The sequence below is a fragment of the Haliotis cracherodii genome, unplaced genomic scaffold (assembly GCF_022045235.1).
Source record: "Haliotis cracherodii isolate W230 unplaced genomic scaffold, xgHalCrac1.p SCAF_2, whole genome shotgun sequence".
Taxonomy (NCBI): Eukaryota; Metazoa; Mollusca; class Gastropoda; order Lepetellida; family Haliotidae; genus Haliotis; species Haliotis cracherodii.
Genome location: NW_027266275.1, coordinates 157,876 through 183,355, shown reverse-complemented (window position 1 = coordinate 183,355; position 25,480 = coordinate 157,876). Strand labels below are relative to the sequence as shown.

The 25,480-nt window shown below is 39.1% G+C and overlaps 1 protein-coding gene across 1 annotated transcript in view; it reads left to right on the top strand.

The window, feature by feature from the left end:
• Positions 1 to 25,480, top strand: part of LOC139469326 (tyrosine-protein phosphatase non-receptor type 13-like) — a 144,241-nt gene that overhangs the window by 29,615 nt on the left and 89,146 nt on the right. Inside the window, exons 10-20 of the mRNA XM_071251466.1 lie at positions 10,250 to 10,340; positions 10,709 to 10,783; positions 14,727 to 14,895; positions 15,284 to 15,434; positions 15,894 to 16,179; positions 17,626 to 17,676; positions 17,946 to 18,169; positions 20,321 to 20,409; positions 20,981 to 21,066; positions 21,594 to 21,661; positions 23,321 to 23,478. Coding sequence (XP_071107567.1) covers positions 10,250 to 10,340; positions 10,709 to 10,783; positions 14,727 to 14,895; positions 15,284 to 15,434; positions 15,894 to 16,179; positions 17,626 to 17,676; positions 17,946 to 18,169; positions 20,321 to 20,409; positions 20,981 to 21,066; positions 21,594 to 21,661; positions 23,321 to 23,478 — 1,448 coding nt within the window. The remainder of the gene's footprint in view (positions 1 to 10,249; positions 10,341 to 10,708; positions 10,784 to 14,726; positions 14,896 to 15,283; positions 15,435 to 15,893; positions 16,180 to 17,625; positions 17,677 to 17,945; positions 18,170 to 20,320; positions 20,410 to 20,980; positions 21,067 to 21,593; positions 21,662 to 23,320; positions 23,479 to 25,480) is intronic.

The following is a 25,480-nucleotide window of genomic DNA, read 5'->3' as shown; positions in this document are numbered from 1 at the left end:
GAAAACATTTATAGCTAAATTATTTTGCTTTTCCACCTTATCAATTTGCGATATTGGTGTAGGTTCGTCTATACCATCGAAGTTGAGTCCATCATTTTGGTGATAGCTAGAAGGTCTATCCGGATTTTTGTCTACGGGGAACAATGCAGATCTTATCATCATTCTTAAACAGTCATCTGATTTATTTTTTACGTTAATTATGGCTTTTTTCTTCTTATAAGGGGTTAATCTATATAAGATCCACCTTTGAAGGGCATATGATTTGCTATATCTAAATATAAACTATCGATTCTATCCACACCCCAACCCGAACCTCTATTAGTCCAGCGTTCTAAAGTTTCCTGTATCCTCTGAATTGATGTATCTAATGATGCGTTTATAGTATCGGATTCGGTTATAACTTCTTGATTGCTACGGAAATATGGTTCGGTATATTCGACACTATCGTCTGCGCTACTTTTACTCAATGACATTTTAATCGTCAGCTGGTATTTTATACTATGTAAATCATCTAACTCCTCGTTAATTTTACTCGATATGATGGGCTTAATATCGTTAACATCCATGTTGGAATTAATATCCATCTCCCAGCCTCTTAGATATTTACCAACGCCGGCGGATATGGGTACAAATATTAATTCTTGTTGTTGAATATCATCATCATTATCAATATCATCAACATCATCATTATTATCTAGTAAAGCGATCAATTCAGCTCTTCTCATTCGAGAATAACCTCTCAGCCCACTGTTTCTTGCTCGAGCTTTGAGTTCTCTAACAGTCTGGGGTTTGTTGTATTCCAAACCGAGTAAGGTAATCAATTCAGCTTTTCTCATACGAGAATATCCACGTAGACCACTTTGCTTTGCCATAGCTTTTAACTCTCTGACAAAAACCATTGTGGTTGAATGGTATATGCAAAATGAGACAAATGTCTAATTGGTTGTTTTCATATATCTAAATACGTATTCTCCCCAACCTATTCCTCTCATTGATGTAATCTCTCTTCCTAGCATAAATAATCTGGTTCCTGACCCTATCAGCACCGTGTTTCTTACATAAACAATAATGACCTTTGACCCCTATCCCGCATTCAGAACACGTATAGTTTATGTGTCCACGCTTGATGTAATAATTGTGTACGCCGCAGTAAATTTCAACACAGCGTCGGTTACATAGAGTCGTCTTCCCCATGAGTGTAAACTTGCAGTTATTCATGGTTATACATCTATCATATCATTTGTCTAAATGCAAATCACAGCTACACTAGTGAATAGCTGAAAATCAATACAGCAGATAACCCAATAATCACAAATGCGACCTCGCGGTTCTTTTGTTCCTCTGACGGTGTATAAAACTGACTCATTGTTGGTCTCGGTATTGGGTCTATTTTTTTCCCCAAAACGAGGTAGTATTCTTGCATGGCAGATTCGACATCATTAAACGTTTGAATTGAATGTCTTTCCTTAATCAGTTTTTCATGAATAAAGTCTAATCTCTTCATTCTCTGCTGCGTATATTGTGACTGGGCTGCTTGGAGTTGTTCCATTGCTTTGTTATGGCGTTTATGCTCCTCTTCAACTTTAGCGTTTGATTCCCTCATACTGGAAAATAAATAATTACTCCCCGAAAAAAGCTAGAGCATTAACAACAGCTCCACCGACCATCATCGCAATTGATGCCATATTTATATTCATATAAATATTCAAATGTTTAATTACTTCATTATGTCTTCTGGGATAAGTCCTTGTTTGATGAGCATATCCTTCGTTGCCATAGCCAATCCAATATCCATAACCATCATACCGATGTCATAACCATTAAAATCTAGCTTGGGAGGTGTGGCTTTAGTAATCATTTTAGCCATACGAGCATAGCCAATGGCCAAGCCGGTGACCACCGCTGAATGATACGTCGCGTTTACCAACATTTTACCGTCTGTAACTGGAGTAGTCATGCTTCTTATAGCATTATATGAGGACTAACCTCTAATTGAACTTGTTGTTGCGGCGGGGGTGACGTTATCTCTTCTCCGGTCTTATAAAAGAACCATACAGCCGCTATACCAGCAACTCCTACTAGTGCCCATGTTTTAATCGGATTTGAATTATTTATTAATTTCGCTTTCCTCGCCAGTCCTCCCTTCCTTCCTGCGGCTAATTTTTTGTTTTTTTTAGTAACTCTGGGTTGTTTTTGTGGTTCCTCATTCACTTGTTGTTCCGTTTCCGCAATCTGTTGTTGCGTTTCCGCAATCTGTTGTTGCTTTTCCGCAATCTGTTGTGGTTCCTCTTTCACAATCTGTTGTGGTGTCACCTGTTGAGTCTCCATTATTTAATTGAACTTCGTTCTTTATATTATTAAGTGGGCATGTATGTTTAAATTGACAATACCTAGCCGTTATTAAAGCTGTGGTGAGTGGAGCTAAAAACATTCCGAATCTATGATAAAACTCACAGCTCACTGCGCTTATAGCGTGTTCGATGAATGGGTCTTTCTCGAGAGATTCGCATAAATACATGCGATGTTCTGTCGGGATAGGGAGAAACGTACTAGCTACGACTGTGTATAGTTGTAATATAGACGACCCTATCGTTTTAGTCATGGTAGCTCCCAGTCTAGACTCGTAACGAGCGTACAGTTTTTTAATCTCTTCGTCGGTCATGTTATCAATTTTTTCGATGGTATAATTTTCTCCCAAATATTGGGAACATTTTCCACCGGCTACCAAAGCCGCGAGTCTTTCTATGTTTATCTAAAGATTTATCTGTAACTACTTCTGCATGTTGATTAGATTCTTTGAGCATTTGTTCGATGAGTTCGTCGCATTCCATAATGTAATACTTAAGGAGATATTTAAGTCTAACATAATTGAATATGACATATCCAATACATCCCGTAATAATGAACTGTTGCGAAAGAATGATGATTTCGAACCACATTATGTCATATTAACCGCTAATGTTCAACTTATCGTATTTTTACTGTAATTTTGCTATATTTGCTATAATTTTGCTATAATTTTGCTATAATTTTGCTACATTTTGCTAAGCAATTGCATAAGCAGCTGGTTGATCGGTTTTTAATACGAGTTTACAGTGCTTCGTTGCCGCTAACACTTTTCTGACTTTATCTCTTTCACCCTTGGTATAAATGACATCATTTTCGCGTAAACATTCCTCGAATGAATCTCGGTCTTTGCAATGAAACAGGGCTACCCATTTGGTCTGCTCCCTGAGATCTTTCAGGACAGAGTTGTATTTTTGAGTAAGTACCCAAACGCTATGTTGAGTATGCCGTCCGGAGAATGCTAAATACGAAAGCATATCTTTCTTTTTTGTTAATTCTTTACTCGCGCTGCAGTCGTCTATTACAAAAAGGGTTGATTCTCCTTTGTATTTTTCGTGACATACTCGGAGACAGTCTTGTAAACGATCGCCCGGATCGACTCTGTGTACCCGGTCGTCATTCATTACCCAATCTCTCGATAAGTATGTTTTATTAACGCTTATAGTCGGACACAGAATAATAATATGATCGAAAACGTCCCGATAATGACTTTGTAAAATATCTAGAATAAAAGCTGTTTTTCCGCAGCCCGTTTGCCCGCATATGATAGCGCAGTGCGGATCTTTAGGTAAAAGATTATTAATAGATTGCTTGCACGAATCTCCCATTCTGTATATTAAGTTGCGCATCCATAATCACGTACAAATATATGTTTAATTTACCAGCTGATTCCTGAAGCTTCGTTATCTGTATGGTGGCACCCTCGCTAGCATTTTCTATTCTCCTCCCACTGCCGTGTTGTTGGTCATCGTCTGTTGTTCACATGTCGAGCCATAGCGCGTACTTCGGGGTGAGGTATTCACCCATTGATACACTCCCGAGAGACAGATCTTTCACGACCGCGTTAACTTCCGGAGAACGTTTTATAGAAGGAAGTTTTTTAATCTCATCCCACTGGTGATACACTAGCATTCCTTGGCTATATAGTTGATTAGGAACGCCCTCGATAGTCAATTCTACTTTTGTAATCTTGAGATTGTAGAACTTCTCGGTATTTCTTTTAAACGCATCGGAGGGGTCCTCGAACAACATTAAAATACCCTTCAACGACCTCGTGGGGACGTTTAGATTGATATTCCACATCGTATCTTTTCTGTCCCTCGTGATCTTTCGGTGTCGCACCACGCGATCGTACAAAATGGCTAAACTTCCTGAATACTGGTTACGAATTTGTCTGGCTAATTCGGGATCCGTTATCATATCGTACTCCAGCGAGATATTGTCAATGGAATAGCTAGCATCATCAGCAGCTCTGATTACTCTGCCGTAGTCATTAAAAGTGAGTTCGTATTCTAACCTATCGCCTAAGGATGCTTGATAAAAGGGCATGTGGGAATCTAGTAATTCAAAGTCTAGGGGAACATAGAATCGGTTACCTAATGCGTCGGCAACGGCCTTATCTTTTTCGTTGGTATCAACACCATTTTCAGCACCTACGCGCAGTCTCATTGTGTTCTTATTACAAATACCTTGGTACTGTAAGTTTTCCCGCTCTTTATCCGTTCTCCAGAGATCCATGTAACAATAGTATACATCGCTATCGTCGATACTCAAAACCTCATTACCGCTAATTTTAATCGCAATTTTCTTAACGATAGCACGACCTATGTTCTGAACGGGCTCCATGTTAACATCGGTAGAAGTCAAACTTTTTGTAAATGCTAGTCGGACAGTTCCCGGTACTAACACATCGTGTGCGCAGAGATTAGGAAAGCGAACCAGAAGCGTTTGATTCTGATCGATGGTACTAGGGTTATTAGTTATATTAACAGACTGATCAATTGCCTTGACCCCTAATGGATCTCAAAGTCCGTATTGCGAAGACATTGTTATATTGAAATTATATAACCATATGTTTAATATAAAAATGGGTGATTTTGAACTAGATACCTTTGATGACTTTGATAACCAGAATCCAAATCGAAGATACTAATGAAACCAGGTTAAGTAGTCTTAACGATGAAATTTTAAAATCAACCATCGATGATTATTACGATGCCTTAAAAGAAAAAGATAAAAATTATGTTATCCCAGTAGGTCGTGGCTATTCAAAGTTTATGCTAGATAGTAAAGGAACATTGCGAGTGCGTGACTCTCCGCATATTGATCTTATGCATTATAGTACTCGTATGCCCCTAGCCTTGTCTACTATAGCTGGCAGACATAGCCGCGAGTTTGTTCTTGATAAATTAGGTTTTGTAGAATACGGACGAGCACACGCGAAGACTACTAAGGTTCTTAAGACTGTGCGGGAAGAACTCCGTAATACAGATGATGTGGGAGCAGCCTCGAACGGACTCGGAGAAATCTTGGCCACCATTAATGATCCTCAGTTAGAGTTATCACCATCCTTAGAGAACGATATTAGGGAATTACGAGGTCTTGACAAGGCAATGCAAACAATGCAGGGAAAACTCATCAATAATACAGTCAAGCTATCCGAACTCGTACAAAACTCGAACAGGCAGGCGATGAGTTCAGTAGACGCCGCGTAACGAAAAGAATACGTGACTTAGAAGACGAAAGATCGGCCCGCCTCGAAGCGGCTTCCAGTAATGAAAAGGCACTCGTTCACAAATCAGTAGAATTCAAGAAACTATCGATCGAGTCCTCAACGATGACACTACACTGGCCGATAAAATTAAAACATTGTTCAGAAAACACAGAATAACCATTGCCAGTATTTTAACCGCGTTGGGATTTATTATATCGACTTTGACTCTCGCGTTAACAGGTGGCACAGGTGGTGGTACACCGCCCACACCGCCTAACGATAAAAACGGGATAAAAGAGTGGATAAAAAAGCATTTAAAAGCATTAGGTTCAGCACTGGGAAAGCTCGCTGAGCACCGCGGCTGCACTTCCTGGTATAATAGGGAGTGTTGTTTCCTGGCTATTAAATTTATTAGCTAAGACCACCACTTGGCTTAGTCAAAACTTGTGGGGGTTGATCGTAGCAATTGCAGGGCTGTTGTACGTATTCGCTAAGAACTATTTAACCAAATCAGTTCGCTAACCAAATCATGAGTAAACCAGCCGTGACTCCGCCCACTACAAGCGCTGTTTTTTCATTGATATATTGTTGATTTTTAGCCGCAATATGCGGTGATACTTGTGCATCAGTAGATGTTTGTGAAACATGTGGTGTTTGTAGCTTGACTATTCCCTTTTCGCCCGTGATTGTTTGAGTTATTAATTCGACGTTCATATCTGAATTTATACCTGGTTTTTGTTGATCGGTAGCGATAACAATTTTATTATTATAACCGATCACTTGACCGATCTTAAGTTCCATATTACGTGGAGACATGTATAGTCCCGGTGCATAAACAAAGTCCACTTTAGATTGAGCGTACTGTAATGCATCTTGAAAACGCTTTATAGTCGATGGTATGTCAACTGGTGAATTAATGGCATCCTCCACGTTTGAGACAAACTGTTTTTGTGCATCGAGCGCCGTCCCAGAACCGATAATGGATGTTCGTGTTTGCGATTGCGCTCCGAGAATTGCCCATACATAAGTTCTTATCGATTCATTAACTCTTACAAATCCTGGGTTAGTAAAATTATTTTCCGTTTTATCATTAAGAAATTCATTCCAAGCGTTTTCGGTATCGTTCATTTGTACAAATTTTTTAACAATATAAATTAAACCACTCTTAAAACTCATAATATCCCCTCTCCAATCATTACTATAAAGTTCCCAGCCTTTATACCAATCACCGGTTTTATGCCAATGATCATATATTCTTGCGTAAAGTTTGCTGGTACTATACAACTTACCAAAATTAACTGGAAGTTTATTAAGTTTTTTATATACATAATCGCTTTCTTCTTTGACGGATATTTTTTCCTCTGTGTAAGGAACACCTAGACCATGGTTTGCTCCTTTAATACGCCAATCTTTACTCATAGAAACATTAAATTCCTGACAAATACGCTCATACGCGGACCTATCATAATTATTATTTGTGGAATTCCACGCTCGATCCTGCGGTAATGGAGCACTAATTTCTTTAAGTATACATCTAATCTGATAGTACACGTGAAATGTTATAACAGACTTATTCAGTTCAAATCCTGGAGCATAAAGAGATACGCCACATCCCGTTGTGGCACACCATATGGCAAAGTTTAACTGATTCTGCCAAAATTGCATCGGATTGTGAAACCAATCGTGCACCATTTTATCGCTAGTTGCCGTGACTCTGTATTTTTCAAAGATATCAGGGAATTTAATGGTAAACTCAGCACCAGAGGCAGTTACTATAATCGATTGATTAGTAATGTATCTCGATTTCATATTTAAGTTATGATATAGTATCATTGTATATTTAATATGTATGTTACACTCCCGGGAATAAAAAATGGTCAGTCTATTGAACTGCTTCATACTATCGATAACTCGGATGGACAACTCGAAGAAGCACTATGCGATGTAACATATTACCCACTGTGGACCAATATAAGTGCTGCGAGAGGTATTCATAATATATTGATATTAGATGAAAAAAATATTATTGAAAAATTCATTAATGTACCTGATGGGTATTACAGCGTATGCTCACTCAATGATGAAGTTTTTAAGCCTAATGGAGTTAGTATCACACAAAATGAGGCGACTTGGAGACTGAAATTCGACTCTGGAGAAAATAATGCAAAGATTTTAACGAACTTAGCAGTTACACTTGGATTTATAGATGGAGAAATATCATTTCACAAGGCATGGCATAAGGCACGTGCTTTACCCGATTTAGTTCCCTATAAAGAGTTGTTCATCCATCTTGATCAAATAAGCACGACAGATAATATTCAACTAGAAAGTCCTTCAATTCAACTCAGAAGTGTTCCAGTGAAAGATGAAAAATACAATAGCGGTAGAACGGAATCTTTCTCGTTATTACAATATAAAAAATTGAAGCGGGGTATTATTTCAGACCTCAAAATTTCTGTATTAGATTTAAAACATCAACCTGTATATATAGGATACTTAAGTGTAACACTCCATATTATTAATAATGGTTGATGCATCAGGCCCTGGAACGATAAGACAATGTAATACAATTGCGCTTTCCGATCTCGGAGACACAGAAGGATTTGGTAAACCCGGTAGTAATGGTAAGTTATACGCTTTACACTTACACGATAATGTATACAAGCGGAAAGAAGTTATATTCCCGGAAAATCTTGAAGATTTAAGCGATGTCGACGTTAGTAGACTCCTTAAAACCACTCCGTACAATATTATTTACAACAGTGAGAATAAATGGACTATGGTCGAAGCAAACATCAAGTGGCTACTGAATATCGTTATTACCCCACCTTATGTGATGATGGGTAAGGGACATAATTTAACTAAGATAATAAATAGTGGCATCGTACTCGCGGCCTATATCCCGTCAAAACGAAAAAGTGTGTTAGTCTCTCCCCTGCCAGAAAAAACAGGTCATATGTTATATAGTCGTCCGGCAATCCAAAATGTTAGTTTAAATTTGATTGCTGAATTCGATGATATTAAAGTTAACTTGAGTGCAATACCTAATATTTCTATGCTTATTATTGAAGTCTTGTTCGGAGATGCACCGGTAGATGCCTTCGAAATATTACCAGGTCTATCGATTAAATGGCTCAAGAAACACGAGCGTCAACGTTGCAGCATTATTCATATCGGAGCATCGCCTGCTGCAACCCTCGAGGGGGTTCAAATTATTAAAAGTGACAGAATTTCTCTTACTAAGATATTCTTGCCATATAATATACATTTGATAAGGTTGATGTATACTCTCAAAACATTTAAGCAAGACCAATTAAAGACTATTATATATTCGTAATATACACTATGAGTTTAAATCCAGCCCTCGATGAAGCAATTGAAAAGATGGAAACTGTTGATGGATTTCGATTACATCAAATAAGCGACATAAAACATCAAATAGAAAAGGATAGGGAGTTGAGACTTGGATTGTATAAAAAGTATCGCAGAGCCGTGAATGCACTGGACGGAGTTGACACCGCTCTTGTAGTAGCTGGCATGGGACTCGGTGTAGCCGGTGTCGGTTTACTATCAACTATAATCGCCGCGTCTATCGTGCTCGGCATGGAAATAACCGCCGGAGTCTTGGGACTAGGAGGAATAGCGATAAAATTCATTTCTCGTAGGTTGCAAAAGAAAGCATTAAAACACGATAGTATTCGGATACTCGCCGATGCAAAGTTGAACAGCATTGAGGATCATATTTCGACAGCAATGGCCGATTGTAAGATATCCGAGGATGAGTTTCGTTTAGTGCTGTCGGAACTCACCAAATACAACGAAATGAAGCAGGAGATTCGATCAAAATCTCATAAGACCAATGGTATTAGCGAGGATGAGAAAAAAAAGTTCATAGAACAGGGGAGGCAACAAGCGCGTCAATTATTCCGTGCCAAAACCAAAGAACTGGTTGGAGATTAAAAATAGATTGCTTACTATCGTTTGATCACATTTAGACAAATGCTTACATAAATATATATAATAATGGAAAAAGCTATTAAATGGAGAGAATTACCACAAGGTTTTTATTATATCAGTGATGTCAAACCAACTAAATACGGTAATCAATTGTTTCTTATCAATTTACAAGAAGAGTGTAGTTATATAGTCTGGTCTCCTAGTAAAATGAACGAAGAACTTACCATTTAGGCTCATCTAAAGCAATGATTGGCCCCAGGTATTGGTGAGCTAGAGCCAATTTAACTTAATCTCATGACTATCGTTGAATCGCATAATCATTTTGGCATAAAAAATTCCATCTGTAGTAGCAGTATAGGTATATGAATCCGGCTCCAGTGGAAGTGAGCCAGAACCATCATTACCTATACTACTCAGACACATTCAGATAACAGAAACATACTCAGATAACAGACACATTGAGATAACAGACACACATTGAGATAACAGATGCATACTCAGGTAACAGACATTCATTCAGGTAACAGACACACACTCAGATAACAGACACACACTCAGGTAACAGACACATACTCAGGTAACAGACACACACTCAGGTAACAGACACACACTTAATGTGTTACAGCATCAATATCAGGATAAGTACAAAAAAGTGTTTTCATTGTACATGCAGCTTCTGTACTTGAAGTTGGTAGGCTTCACATAATGTGCTTTATGATTGTCACCATGTAGGGCTACAGAGGATTCCCCAGCAACCAACCACAAGGAACATTGTAACACAGCAGCTGACACCAACCAACCAAAACTGAACAACCAACAAAAGGTGGGTTGGTAACAAAACACATTCCTCACATTCAATGTAGTAGATAACAACACATTCCTTGCCATCAATGTAATTTGTTGCAAATACAAGACTATTAAAGAAGCAATCTAAGGCTAAAAATAATTATAATCTTGGTTCTCAGGCACTGCCCACATCATCATAAAGTTCATTGCATGTTTCGTATTTGTTTCCATTTTCAATTTTTTTTGTGCATTGTGTTTAAGTATTAGGATTTTTATATTTTTTTGAAAATGGTAATAAAAAAACATGAGGCAGACTATATGATGATGCGGTGGTGCCTGAGAACAAAGACTGTTATCTCTTTAGCCTAACAAGGGACTTAACAATGACATGTCTCTGTGTTTCAGGAGTTTGTTGGCCCAGAGTTTGCGTACCGTGCTGGCAAACCTATCACGAAGCTGACCATGCCACTGCAAGGGGAGGTAAGTCATGTCGCAAGCTTCACACAGTGATTGCCCTACTACTCTCATCCTCTCACTGTTCTTCTCTATATCTCTCATCTTATCCTTATATGGCTTTGTTCTTCTCTATATCTCTCATCTTATCCTTATATGGCTTTGTTCTTCTCTATATCTCTCATCTTATCCTTATATGGCTTTGTTCTTCTCTATATCTCTCATCTTATCCTTATATGGCTTTGTTCTTCTCTATATCTCTCATCTTATCCTTATATGGCTTTGTTCTTCTCTATATCTCTCATCATATCCTTATATGGCTTTGTTCTTCTCTATATCTCTCATCTTATCCTTATATGACTTTGTTCTTCTCTATATCTCTCATCTTATCCTTATATGGCTTTGTTCTTCTCTATATCTCTCATCTTATCCTTATATGGCTTTGTTCTTCTCTATATCTCTCATCTTATCCTTATATGGCTTTGTTCTTCTCTATATCTCTCATCATATCCTTATATGGCTTTGTTCTTCTCTATATCTCTCATCTTATCCTTATATGGCTTTGTTCTTCTCTATATCTCTCATCTTATCCTTATATGGCTTTGTTCTTCTCTATATCTCTCATCATATCCTTATATGACTTTATTCTTCTCTATATCTCTCATCTTATCCTTATATGGCTTTGTTCTTCTCTATGCCTCTCATCTTATCCTTATATGGCTTTGTTCTTCTCTATGCCTCTCATCTTATCCTTATATGGCTTTGTTCTTCTCTATATCTCTCATCTTATCCTTATATGGCTTTGTTCTTCTCTATATCTCTCATCTTATCCTTATATGGCTTTGTTCTTCTCTATATCTCTCATCTTATCCTTATATGGCTTTGTTCTTCTCTATATCTCTCATCTTATCCTTATATGGCTTTGTTCTTCTCTATATCTCTCATCATATCCTTATATGGCTTTGTTCTTCTCTATATCTCTCATCTTATCCTTATATGGCTTTGTTCTTCTCTATATCTCTCATCTTATCCTTATATGGCTTTGTTCTTCTCTATATCTCTCATCATATCCTTATATGACTTTATTCTTCTCTATATCTCTCATCTTATCCTTATATGGCTTTGTTCTTCTCTATGCCTCTCATCTTATCCTTATATGGCTTTGTTCTTCTCTATATCTCTCATCATATCCTTATATGACTTTGTTCTTCTCTATATCTCTCATCTTATCCTTATATGGCTTTGTTCTTCTCTATATCTCTCATCTTATCCTTATATGGCTTTGTTCTTCTCTATATCTCTCATCTTATCCTTATATGGCTTTGTTCTTCTCTATATCTCTCATCATATCCTTATATGGCTTTGTTCTTCTCTATATCTCTCATCTTATCCTTATATGGCTTTGTTCTTCTCTATATCTCTCATCTTATCCTTATATGGCTTTGTTCTTCTCTATATCTCTCATCATATCCTTATATGACTTTATTCTTCTCTATATCTCTCATCTTATCCTTATATGGCTTTGTTCTTCTCTATGCCTCTCATCTTATCCTTATATGGCTTTGTTCTTCTCTATGCCTCTCATCTTATCCTTATATGGCTTTGTTCTTCTCTATATCTCTCATCTTATCCTTATATGGCTTTGTTCTTCTCTATATCTCTCATCTTATCCTTATATGGCTTTGTTCTTCTCTATATCTCTCATCTTATCCTTATATGGCTTTGTTCTTCTCTATATCTCTCATCTTGTCCTTATATGGCTTTGTTCTTCTCTATATCTCTCATCTTATCCTTATATGGCTTTGTTCTTCTCTATACCTCTCATCTTATCCTTATATGGCTTTGTTCTTCTCTATGTCTCTCATCTTATCCTTATATGGCTTTGTTCTTCTCTATATCTCTCATCTTATCCTTATATGACTCTGTTCTTCTCTATATCTCTCATCTTATCCTTATATGGCTTTGTTCTTCTCTATATCTCTCATCTTATCCTTATATGACATTGTACTTCTCTATATCTCTCATCTTATCCTTATATGACATTGTACTTCTCTATACCTCTCATCATATCCTTATATGACTTTGTTCTTCTCTATATCTCTCATCTTATCCTTATATGACATTGTACTTCTCTATACCTCTCATCATATCCTTATATGACTTTGTTCTTCTCTATGCCTTGCATCTTATCCTATGACTTTGTTCTTCACTATACCTCTCATCATATCCTTATATGGCTTTGTTCTTCTCTATACCTCTCATCTTATCCTTATATGACTTTGTTCTTCTCTATATCTCTCATCATATCCTTATATGACTTTGTTCTTCTCTATATCTCTCATCATATCCTTATATGACTTTGTTCTTCTCTATATCTCTCATCTTATCCTTATATGGCTTTGTTCTTCTCTATGCCTCTCATCTTATCCTTATATGGCTTTGTTCTTCTCTATGCCTCTCATCTTATCCTTATATGACTTTGTTCTTCTCTATACCTCTCATCTTATCCTTATATGACATTGTACTTCTCTATACCTCTCATCATATCCTTATATGACTTTGTTCTTCTCTATATCTCTCATCTTATCCTTATATGACATTGTACTTCTCTATACCTCTCATCATATCCTTATATGACTTTGTTCTTCTCTATGCCTTGCATCTTATCCTATGACTTTGTTCTTCACTATACCTCTCATCTTATCCTTATATGACATTGTACTTCTCTATACCTCTCATCATATCCTTATATGACTTTGTTCTTCTCTATATCTCTCATCTTATCCTTATATGACATTGTACTTCTCTATACCTCTCATCATATCCTTATATGACTTTGTTCTTCTCTATGCCTTGCATCTTATCCTATGACTTTGTTCTTCACTATACCTCTCATCATATCCTTATATGGCTTTGTTCTTCTCTATACCTCTCATCTTATCCTTATATGACTTTGTTCTTCTCTATACCTCTCATCATATCCTTATATGGCTTTGTTCTTCTCTATATCTCTCATCATATCCTTATATGACTTTGTTCTTCTCTATACCTCTCATCATATCCTTATATGACTTTGTTCTTCTCTATGCCTTGCATCTTATCCTATGACTTTGTTCTTCACTATACCTCTCATCATATCCTTATATGGCTTTGTTCTTCTCTATACCTCTCATCTTATCCTTATATGACTTTGTTCTTCTCTATACCTCTCATCATATCCTTATATGGCTTTGTTCTTCTCTATATCTCTCATCTTATCCTTATATGGCTTTGTTCTTCTCTATACCTCTCATCTTATCCTTATATGGCTTTGTTCTTCTCTATATCTCTCATCATATCCTTATATGACTTTGTTCTTCTCTATACCTCTCATCATATCCTTATATGACTTTGTTCTTCTCTATACCTCTCATCATATCCTTATATGGCTTTGTTCTTCTCTATATCTCTCATCTTATCCTTATATGGCTTTGTTCTTCTCTATACCTCTCATCTTATCCTTATATGGCTTTGTTCTTCTCTATATCTCTCATCATATCCTTATATGACTTTGTTCTTCTCTATACCTCTCATCATATCCTTATATGACTTTGTTCTTCTCTATACCTCTCATCATATCCTTATATGGCTTTGTTCTTCACTATACCTCTCATCATATCCTTATATGGCTTTGTTCTTCTCTATACCTCTCATCTTATCCTTATATGACTTTGTTCTTCTCTATATCTCTCATCTTATCCTTATATGACTTTGTACTTCTCTATACCTCTCATCATATCCTTATATGACTTTGTTCTTCTCTGTGCCTCGCATCTTATCCTATGACATTGTTCTTCTCTATACCTCTCATCATATCCTTATATGACTTTGTTCTTCTCTATGCCTCGCATCTTATTCTATGACATTGTTCATCTGATAATCTCTTGTCTTGTCTGTCCTTGTACAAACTGTTGATGTGTTGTTATTTCAGAGCTTGAAGAACCCGTCCCTCGCCCGCCGCGTGGTCATCATTCACTTGACCGGGCAGAAGTTGGAGTCAATCGTGGACCCCAGCACCACCGGACGCCAGCTGTTTGATGCAGTCATAGCTCACCTCGGCATTGCAGAGTTCTTCTTCTTTGGTCTGTCCTACGTCAACGGTACAACACAGGGACAGAATCTCCTGATGGAAATTTAGAAGATGTCATAAAATAATATGACATATTGTAATTTTATACAATGTACAAGAAATAGATTTCTATGTCATGAGACCATTATCAGGTCGAGGGTCTTTAAATGTAAAAGTGAAAATGATTTGGAACAACCAGGGTTCAAGCCCAAAACCGTTACATTTCAAGGTCATCACAGAAAATGGTTGAGATATAAATGATATTGTGCAGGTATTACCATAACACAGTAATGATAGATACAAATATTATTTTGAACAATACTCAGAAAATGGTTTTTTGATTGGAAAATGTAGATTTCAACTTTGGAAATGATGTTTGTGCTGACAGAAGTAAGGTGAGGTTGTGTGGGTGTTGACAGAGAGTGAGCACTTCTTCCTGGAGGGGGACACGAAGCTCCACAAGGTGGCGCCAGAAGGATGGAGGGATTGGAGGAAAGGCTGTGTCTCCACGGTCACCCTCACACTCCATCTCAGGGTCAAGTACTATGTTGATGCCATGGCTGATCTCAGGTAAGAATTGTTTATTTTGAAATATATATATGTTTCATGTTGTATCTGTAGACACCCGACTATATATCTGTGATGTGTATCTGTAGACACCTAACTTTATATCAGTGTTCTGTAGACACCTGACTTTATATCTGTGATGTGTATCTGTAGACACCCGACTATATATCTGTGATGTTTATCTGTAGGCATCTGACTTAAAATCTGTGATGTTTATCTGCAGGCACCTGACTAAATATCTGTGATGCTTATCTGGTGGCACTCGACTTTATATTTGTGATGTTTATCTGCAGGTATATGACTAAATATCTGTGATGTTTATCTGCAGGCACCTGACTATATATCTGTGATGTTTATCTGTAGACACCCGAATATATATCTGTGATGTGTATCTGTAGACACCTAACTTTATATCAGTGTTCTGTAGACACCTGACTATATATCTCTGATGTTTATCTGCAGGCACCTGTGCAGCCACCACCTGCTGTACCTGCAGTTGCGCCATGACGTTCTGGAAGAGCGCACCCACTGCACGGAGGAGCAGGCGGTGTCCCTGGCCGGTTTGGCGCTGCAGGTAGAAGTCGGAGACCAGGACACTCTGGGCAGGAACTACTTTGTGCCTGAGCAGTACTTCCCTGGACGTGTGACTCGCCGGCTGGGACTCGGTGCAGTCAGGGAGAAGGCAGTTGTGGCACATAGGCAGAATACTGGCCTACCCCCAACACAAGCAGAGCTGGAGTACATCAAGGTGAGGTCGTTGGTGTTTCCAGTCAGGCAGGGCACTCATTGACACCATCAGATCCTCTAGTTACATAAGTGTTTCCAGACAGTCAGGCCACACATTGACACCATCAGATCCTCAAGTTACATTGGTGTTTTCAGTCAGGCAGGCCACACATTGACACCATCAGATCCTCAAGTTACATTGGTGTTTTCAGTCAGGCAGGCCACACATTGACACCATCAGATCCTCAAGTTACATTGGTGTTTTCAGTCAGTCAGGCCACACATTGACACCATCAGATCCTCAAGTTACATTGGTGTTTTCAGTCAGTCATGCCACACATTGACACCATCAGATCCTCAAGCTACATTGGTGTTATCAGTCAGTCAGGCCACACATTGACACCATCAGATCCTCAGGCTACATTGGTGTTATCAGTCAGGCAGGGCACACATTCACACCATCAGATCCTCAAGTTACATTAGTGTTTCCAGACAGTCAGGCCGCACCTTGACACCATCACATCAAGTTACATTGGTGTTTTCAGTCAGTCATGCCACACATTGACACCATCAGATCCTCAAGTTACATTGGTGTTATCAGTCAGTCAGGCCACACATTGACACCATCAGATCCTCAGGCTACATTGGTGTTATCAGCCAGGCAGGGCACACATTCACACCATCAGATCCTCAAGTTACATTAGTGTTTCCAGACAGTCAGGCCGCACCTTGACACCATCACATCAAGTTACATTGGTGTTTTCAGTCAGTCATGCCACACATTGACACCATCAGATCCTCAAGTTACATTGGTGTTATCAGTCAGTCAGGCCACACATTGACACCATCACATCATCAACTTACATTTGTGTTTTCTGTCAGGCAGGCCACACATTGACACCATCAGATCCTCAAGTTACATTGGTGTTTTCAGTCAGTCAGGCCACACATTGACACCATCACATCAAGTTACAATGGTGTTTTCAGTCAGGCAGGCCACACATTGACACCATCAGATCCTCAAGTTACATTGGTGTTTTCAGTCAGTCAGGCCACACATTGACACCATCAGATCCTCAAGTTACATTGGTGTTTTCAGTCAGTCAGGCCACACATTGACACCATCAGATCCTCAAGTTACATTGGTGTTTTCAGTCAGTCATGCCACACATTGACACCATCAGATCCTCAAGTTACATTGGTGTTTTCAGTCAGTCAGGCCACACATTGACACCATCACATCAAGTTACAATGGTGTTTTCAGTCAGGCAGGCCACACATTGACACCATCAGATCCTCAAGTTACATTGGTGTTATCAGTCAGTCAGACCACACATTGACACCATCAGATCCTCAAGTTACATTGGTGTTTTCAGTCAGTCATGCCACAGATTGACACCATCAGATCCTCAAGCTACATTATTGTTTTTTTCCAGTTAATTAGTGAATGATATCCCATCCATTTCAGCTGGCCATGAGTCTTCCAGAGTATGGGGTGCACTTCCACAAACTGTTCAAGGTCAGTGAGAGACATGCTCTCAAAATACCCAGATATGAATCATTCATAGAATAAACAAGGAATAACTTTTATGTGACAGATACTTTAATCTCAATTCTGCAACTTCTTGTGCAGTGAGAATGGGTTGATGTAGCACATTACTAAAGTCCATTATTATTATTGTTGTTGTTGTTGTTGTTGTTGTTGTTGTTGTTATCATTATTATTTTTATTTTTATTATCAATAACATTAACACTGCAATATTTAATATGACCCTGACTTGTCATCAGAGCAAGAATGACACATCGAATGTGATGTACGTGGGTATGGCCAGCCACAACTTAGTGCTAGCCGAGCTCCAGGGCCATCAGCGCATCATCACCAACCGCCATGCCTGGAATAACATTCTGAAGATCTCCTTCAACAAGCGCAGGTTCAGCGTCCAGCCCAAGCCAGACATGGCTGCCAAGGGCAAGCCACCCAAGATCAACTTCTTCTCAAGCAGCTACAGGAAGTGAGTCAGTCCCACTGATCCATCTAACGTGTTAGAGTCAGTCCCACTGATCCATGTGACGTGTAAGGATCAGTCAAACTGATGCACACAACGTGTTAGAGTCAATAGCATTGATCTATGTTACATGTTAGTCATTCCCACTGGGTTGGAATCAGTCCCACTGATCCATATAACGTGTTAGAGTCAATCCAACTGATCCATGTAACATGTAAGAGTCACTCAAACTGATCCACGTCATGTGTTCGCGTCAGTCCCTCTGATCCATGTAACGTCTAAGTCAATCCCACTGATCTATGTAACATCTTAGTCAATCCCACTGATCTATGTAACATCTTAGTCAATCCCACTGATCAATGTAATGTGTTAGAGTCAGTCCCACTGATCCATGTAACGTGTTAGAGTCAATCCAAATGATCTGTGTAATGTGTTAGAGTCAATCCAAATGATCTGTGTAATATGTTAGAGTCAGTCCCACTGATCCATGTAACGTGTTAGAGTCAATCCAAATGATCTGTGTAATATGTAAGAGTCAGCCCCACTGATCCACGTAACATGTTAGAGTCAATCCCACTGATCTATGTAACATGTTAGAGTCAGTCCCACTGAGCCCATTTCTGGTGTCCCCCGCCGTGATATTGCTGGAATATCGCTAAAAGCGGCGTAAAACCAAACTCCCTCACTCACTCACACTCAATCCCACTGATCTATGTAATGTGTTATAGTCAGTTCCACTGATCCATGTAATGTGTTAGAGTCAGTCCCACTGATCCGTGTAACGGATTAGAGTCAATCCAAATGATCTGTGTAATATGTTGGAGTCTCGCTGATCCACGTAACATGTTTGGGTTAGTCCCACTGATCCACGTAACATGTTAGAGTCAGTCCCACTGATCCACTGAACATGTTAGAGTCAGTCCCACTGATCCACGTAACATGTTCGAGTCAGTCCCACTGATCCACGTAACATGTTCGAGTCAGTCCCACTGATCCACATTAGGTGTTGGAGTTGATCAAACTGATCCATGTAACATGGCATTATGTTTGTACGAGTTATGTCACACCAAATATGGCATTATGTTTGTACAAGTTATGTCACACCAAACATGGCATTATGTTTGTACCAGTTATGTCACACTAAAAATGGCATTATGTTTGTACAAGTTATGTCACACCAAACATGGCATTATGTTTGTATGAGTTATGTAACACAAAACATGGCATTATGTTTGTACAAGTTATGTCACACAAAACATGGCATTATGGTTGTATGAGTTATGTAACACCAAACATGGCATTATGTTTGTGTGAGTTATGTAACACTAAATATGACATTATGTTTGTATGAGTTATGTAACACCAAACATGGCATTATGTTCATATGAGTTATGTAACACCAAATATGGCATTATGTTTGTATGAGTTATGTAACACAAAACATGGCATTATGTTTGTACAAGTTATGTCACACCAAACATGGCATTATGTTTGTACAAGTTCTGTCAAACCAAAGAGGGCATTATGTTTGTACAAGTTATGTCACACCAAACATGGCATTATGTTTGTACGAGTTATGCCAAACTAAACGTGGCATCATGTTTGTATGAGTTATGTAACACCAAACATGGCATTATGTTTGTACAAGTTATGTCACACAAAACATGGCATTATGTTTGTAAAAGTGTCGTCACACCAAACATGGCATTGTGTTTGTGGTGTCATGTCAAACAACATTGCCAGCTAGCCAGATGTCATTCTTGTTGTGTATCCGTATTCCACAGGTAGCATACAAATTTACAGCAACTTGTAAGTTAAGAGTAAGAGACTCGAAAGTTTCAGCCGTTTACTTTTCAGGAGCATGGTACAAAGTGACATCACCACAAACATGACATAGAGTAACATGTGATGTGATGTAGTAGTGGTTGCCTAGCAATGGACAAAAAGTGCGGGAAACATTACATTCCTCATAACTTTTATCAGATTGGTATCATAATCTTATGTAGAAGATGTTGGCTAGGCAATCAGCAAGGCATATGTTTTGAAGAATTTATGACTCTGTTGTTTTGCCTTCCTAGCTCCTTCCAAAGCACCTCCTGCCAGTAGGACATGCCTTGAGAAATGGGAAGATTAATTAATATTTAACATTTCCTTCAGGGGTCGCTACTTGCTTCAGTTTTCCACAGCACAGCATCGTTTCCAGATGAGGATGAGAACAAGACCCAGTAACATGGAGACTCTGCGAGGTATGATGTGTGACTGTGTGGTCGCCATGGAGACTCTGCGAGGTATGATGTGTGACTGTGTGGTTGCCATGGAGACTCTGCAAGGTATGATGTGTGACTGTGTGGTTACCATGGTGACTCTGCGAGGTATGATATTTAATTGTGGTTGCCATTGGGACTCTGCGAGGTATGATGTGCGACTGTGTGGTTGCCATGGAGACTGCGAGGTATGATATGTAACTGTGTGGTTGCCATGGGGACACTGCAAGGTATGATATGTAACTGTGTGTTTACCATGGAGACTGTGAGGTTTGATATGTAACTGTGTGGTTGCCATGGAGACTGCGAGATATGATGTGTGACTGTGTGGTTGCCATGGATACTGCGAGGTATGATGTGTGAGTTTGTAGTTGACTCTTAGGGGTATGGTGCGTTACAACGTTTACAGATTTTAGAACGTAATTTAGTCTATCAAGTCTACAAACATATGAAAGACCTCTCTTCTCCTTAAATGTCTTAAACTGTAATCACATATAATGTGTGTTCCTATTTCACAATGTATCACATTTGTGATGTCACATGTGCACTGCAGGTCCTGACATGTACCTGGAGGGAAATGCCCTGATAGAAGAGAGGGAGGAGGAGATGGGCGTCACATCTCTGTCAGCCAGTCAGCAGGTGAGGAACTGTGAGTGAGTGAGAGGTTTTACGCTGCTTTTAGCAATATTCCAGCAATATCATGGCGAAGAACACCAGAAATTGGCATCACACATTGTGACCATGTTGGGAATCGAACACAGGTCTTCGGTGTGATGAGCGAACACTTTAACCACTAGGCTACCCATCAGATCTCACTGATGTGATGAGCAAGTGGGAGTGAGTGAGTGCTTGGGTTTAATTCAGCTTTGAACAGTATTCCAGTTATATGAGGGGTGTCAGCTTAATGTGAGAGGAAAACCCGAAGTGATGCAGGCCTCAGATCACTTTGGTGAAAGCCACAAGCATAGACATGGTTCTGACAAACCTAGAAATATAATCGGGGTGAACTGATATTTGAACTCACAATCGTAGATTTCTGGCGCACCCAAGGGACGTGCCTCCCAAATAACAATTGAGAAGGAATATGAGTGATTAGGATAAGCTGTACATGCCCTGCAATATCATTACTTGACGACATTTTTAATTTAGTACTGATATCTTTGCAGGGAAGCTCTGTTGGCGATGATGCCAGCGAGGACATGAGAGTGCACTTCCCACCAGCCAAGTACAGAAGGTAAAGCCACCGTCTGTTCTGCACTCTTTGTCTGATACTAACAGCTTGTCCTCTCCTTATAGTGTTGATGTGATAGATATTGGCATTAGGACAATATTTAGAAGTTGTGATGCTATGTTCTAACTGAAGCATGCATCTTGTCTGGCAGCATCGCTCTCTACTCGTCCCTGCATTATGATTCACTTTCTGGAGCTGCCCAACACAGAGTCCAGAACCCACACTTGTTGCCACAATCAACAACAGTCAGGGTCAGGTGCTGGCAAGGGACACTTCTTGAACTTTGTGCATGAATGTGGGAGCCATTAGTCACCATAAGTTACTGCCAGTGCATCATTGTTCTGTGTGTAGATTGTTGCTCTCTTAGCTGCAAAGTTACTGATGGGGCATCATTGTGCCATGTTTAGTTTGTTGCTGGATGCACCCCAGAGGGAGTCTCTCCACAGTCTCAGTCCATCTGGAGACACAGACACAAGTTGCTGTGGCAGTGTGCAGGATGTCAGAGGTTCAGTCCTCTTCTGTCTTGGCAGAAACTTGACAACAACTCTGTAGGCAACTGAAATCAGATCTTAGTTCTTGCTACCGCTAAACAAAGATGTGAGGACATCTCATTACAGGTCATGTCAGAACGACCTTTCATCTGACCAATCAGAGTATCGCTTGTCAGATCATGAAAGTGACAGTTGGAATCTACCTAAAAAAACACACACAGGGTATTCCGAACGACAGTTATGGGCTTAATGTCTGTATTCATACAATCTAGACCATCTATTAGCCATTCAGGAATGTTCTTTTGTTCAGTTTTAATATTTTAATCAAGTATATGTCAAAATATGTTTCGAAGCGTAGTTGCCAGTTTGAAACTTGTGCAGTAAAGCCCGATTAAGATGTCTTCTGATTGGCTATTGTCGACTTCTTGTTAGTCATTCCATTGGTCGGTCAAAGTTCACGAAAGGTCAGTCTGACATGACCAGTAATGGGATGTCCTCAGATCTTTGTTTAGCGGTAGTGAGAACTAAGATCTGATTTTTATGAGATTGGTTGTGAATCTTCTTCCTGTTTGATACAGTGTTTCATTCTGTTAGTGTAAGCTAGATGAATGTTCTCACGCACATACGTGCATGTGTGTGTGAGGAAGCATGTACATATCAAACAACAGCTACCTTGATACAGTGAACCTGATTAATCCAGACACTGTTATTCTGATAACCTAAATTTTTAGACGATTACAAATGAACAATAATTTGGAATTTAGATTAGACGATTTCTTTTGGAAAATATCAATTTCTGAATCACTGTTTGTAAATTGACCAATGGTTGAGACCTTGAAGGAAGTTGCCTACTGCCACACGGTGGTCATCAAGCTGTAAACTCCCAGCAATCACAATGTACAGAAACAAACACAGGCAATGGTGCTGATGTGAAATAAACCCTTGCTTTTAGTGATGAAGAGGCTAATAAATTCATACATTGATGATGGATTATGGCTCCTGCTATTTAGAGTCCTTAGCCCACTTGCATAAAGCTGTCTTAGCCTGTGTTAAGGTATGGGAGTTACGATCATTTTAGCGCTGTGCTCGGATTCTGATTCTGTACAGGCAGTTGACCTCTGTGCGGCATGTGGCGATATGTGCTGCATGTAATGCATGTATTTTTCTGCAGCCCGCCGCCCTACAGACCTAACCTCAGTTTTAGTTTGAACGACCTCCGAGATGTGGGACCTCGGGTTGTGCGGCGGGGATGGCCGTCAGACTTTGCTGCTTCCTCCATTGATGTCAGACCCACACCGCATGACTCGCATGATGTAGAGAAACATATAGGTTTGTACTCTAACCCTAAACCTTCTGGGCCACATGTGGGTCCCTGCATTACCAGTGACTCAACCCACAGGGATATCTCTCTCACTGTTGGCTATTCCTCTAACTATGAGGGTCTGAGTTAGGTCCCCAGGAATTTCATTAATCAGGTTGTCAATATCACTAAGTTTGAACACTGTAATGCTCTATCTAGTTTGTATACAGTCACACTTTATCTAGTTTGAACACAGCAACACCCTATCCAGTTTGAACACAGTAACACTCTATCCAGTTTAAACACAGTAACATTCTATCTAGTTTAAACACAGTAACACTCTATCCAGTTTGAAGATAGTAACACTATCCAGTTTGAAGACAGTAACACTCTATCTAGTTTGAACACAGTAACTCGCTATCTAGTTTAAACACAGTAACACTCTATCCAGTTTCAACACAGCATCACTCATTTAAGAATTGAATGGCAGTTTGGATGGGTTCATTGAAGTGTGAACGATTGAAAGCGCTGGTTAAACTGTGTTTAACTTCACACTTCAATGAACCGATCCAAACTGACGTTCAATTCTTATAATTTCATACTTAGTTTACTGGTGTCGCTGAATAATTTCATAACAATGTTTGGTTAAATTTGAAGTCCTCTGGTTTCGCTGAAGAACATTGCAACAATGTTATTTTGTTGGCATTTGCCGGTGTGACATTGAAAATTGACCCGCATTGAAATGTGACTCAGGAGTCAGTATTACATGTTGAAAACATACCCGGTCTCAATTTCAACAGTTGAAAAGTGACCCTGTCAGCTTACCAAGTTGTTAAATAGTGACCCGTGCCTCGCGTTGAAAAGTGACTCCGTTGAATTACGACTTGTGGTTTATTCTGCTTACAAGAAAATTCCGTTATCTTTGGCAACATGTCTAAATTGGTGCAAATATTTATCAGTGTGTTCGGGATGAGGATTGGAGGTGACACGCATTTATATGCATGTGTTAACGTATATGTATACAAATTGCCATGGTTCCTGGCTTCAGAAATGTCTCAAAATGTGTGTGCATGTACAGCTGTTTTGAGCGTCCAGTGACTGCATGTGCGTATGCTTGCACGTGTGTTATGTTTGTTTGATTGGGTTTTACGTGGCTTTGGAAAGTATTTCAACAATAACGCCACAGTGGCTACAATGGCTACAATGGCACGGGCTGTACGAATGCGGGAGCATGTGTGTAAGAGCCAGTATGTGGGTGCAGGGTAGTATTTTCAGAGATGCAAAAACCCGTGTTTGTGTATATGTATGTGTGTGTGTGAGAGAGAGAGAGAGAGAGGTTCCTTTGTTAGCGTCAATCACTGGAACCCGAACCTCTGTTGTTCAAAACTGGTGTTCCATCCTTTTGAAGATTCTTCTATCCTTGTAGTGTTCTAAAATGTTTGTCCTCCAAGTTGCCTAAAATATCTACATGTATATGTATACCTTTCTTAAGAACATATTAACTGAAAGATATCAGATACATTAAGTTCCAAAAGTTCCCAGATTCATCTTTTTTTATTACAAATCTCGGAAACAAAATTTGAAGTTCTTCGATTCATTTGTCACATGAAATATTAAAACCATTTTCTATGCTGTCAAGAACATATGTACGCTCATCTCATCCGTCTACCTTCATCAGAAAATGTTCTCGGAAACACATAGCCTCAGAATTCAAAAGAGTAGGAAGCGTATTAGCGTCACAGTGGAAAATTTCTGTAAACATCTTTGTTGATAATACTTTCAACAACGTTTTCTATAGTTTCATCTACGTAGATGATAATCCTGGTAAATGATACTTTTATATACAGATAATACTTTCATCTACTTACGTAAACAGAAAGGGGTACACCGAAAACGTCCCCAACCTAAAACATCCCCACGCATAAAATGTTCATTGTGGTCTTAGAAATAGCGTTTAATGATTAATGTTTCAAAGTGTTAACATGATGCCAAGTATATTTCAGTGCAATAATATATAAATGTTGTAATCTT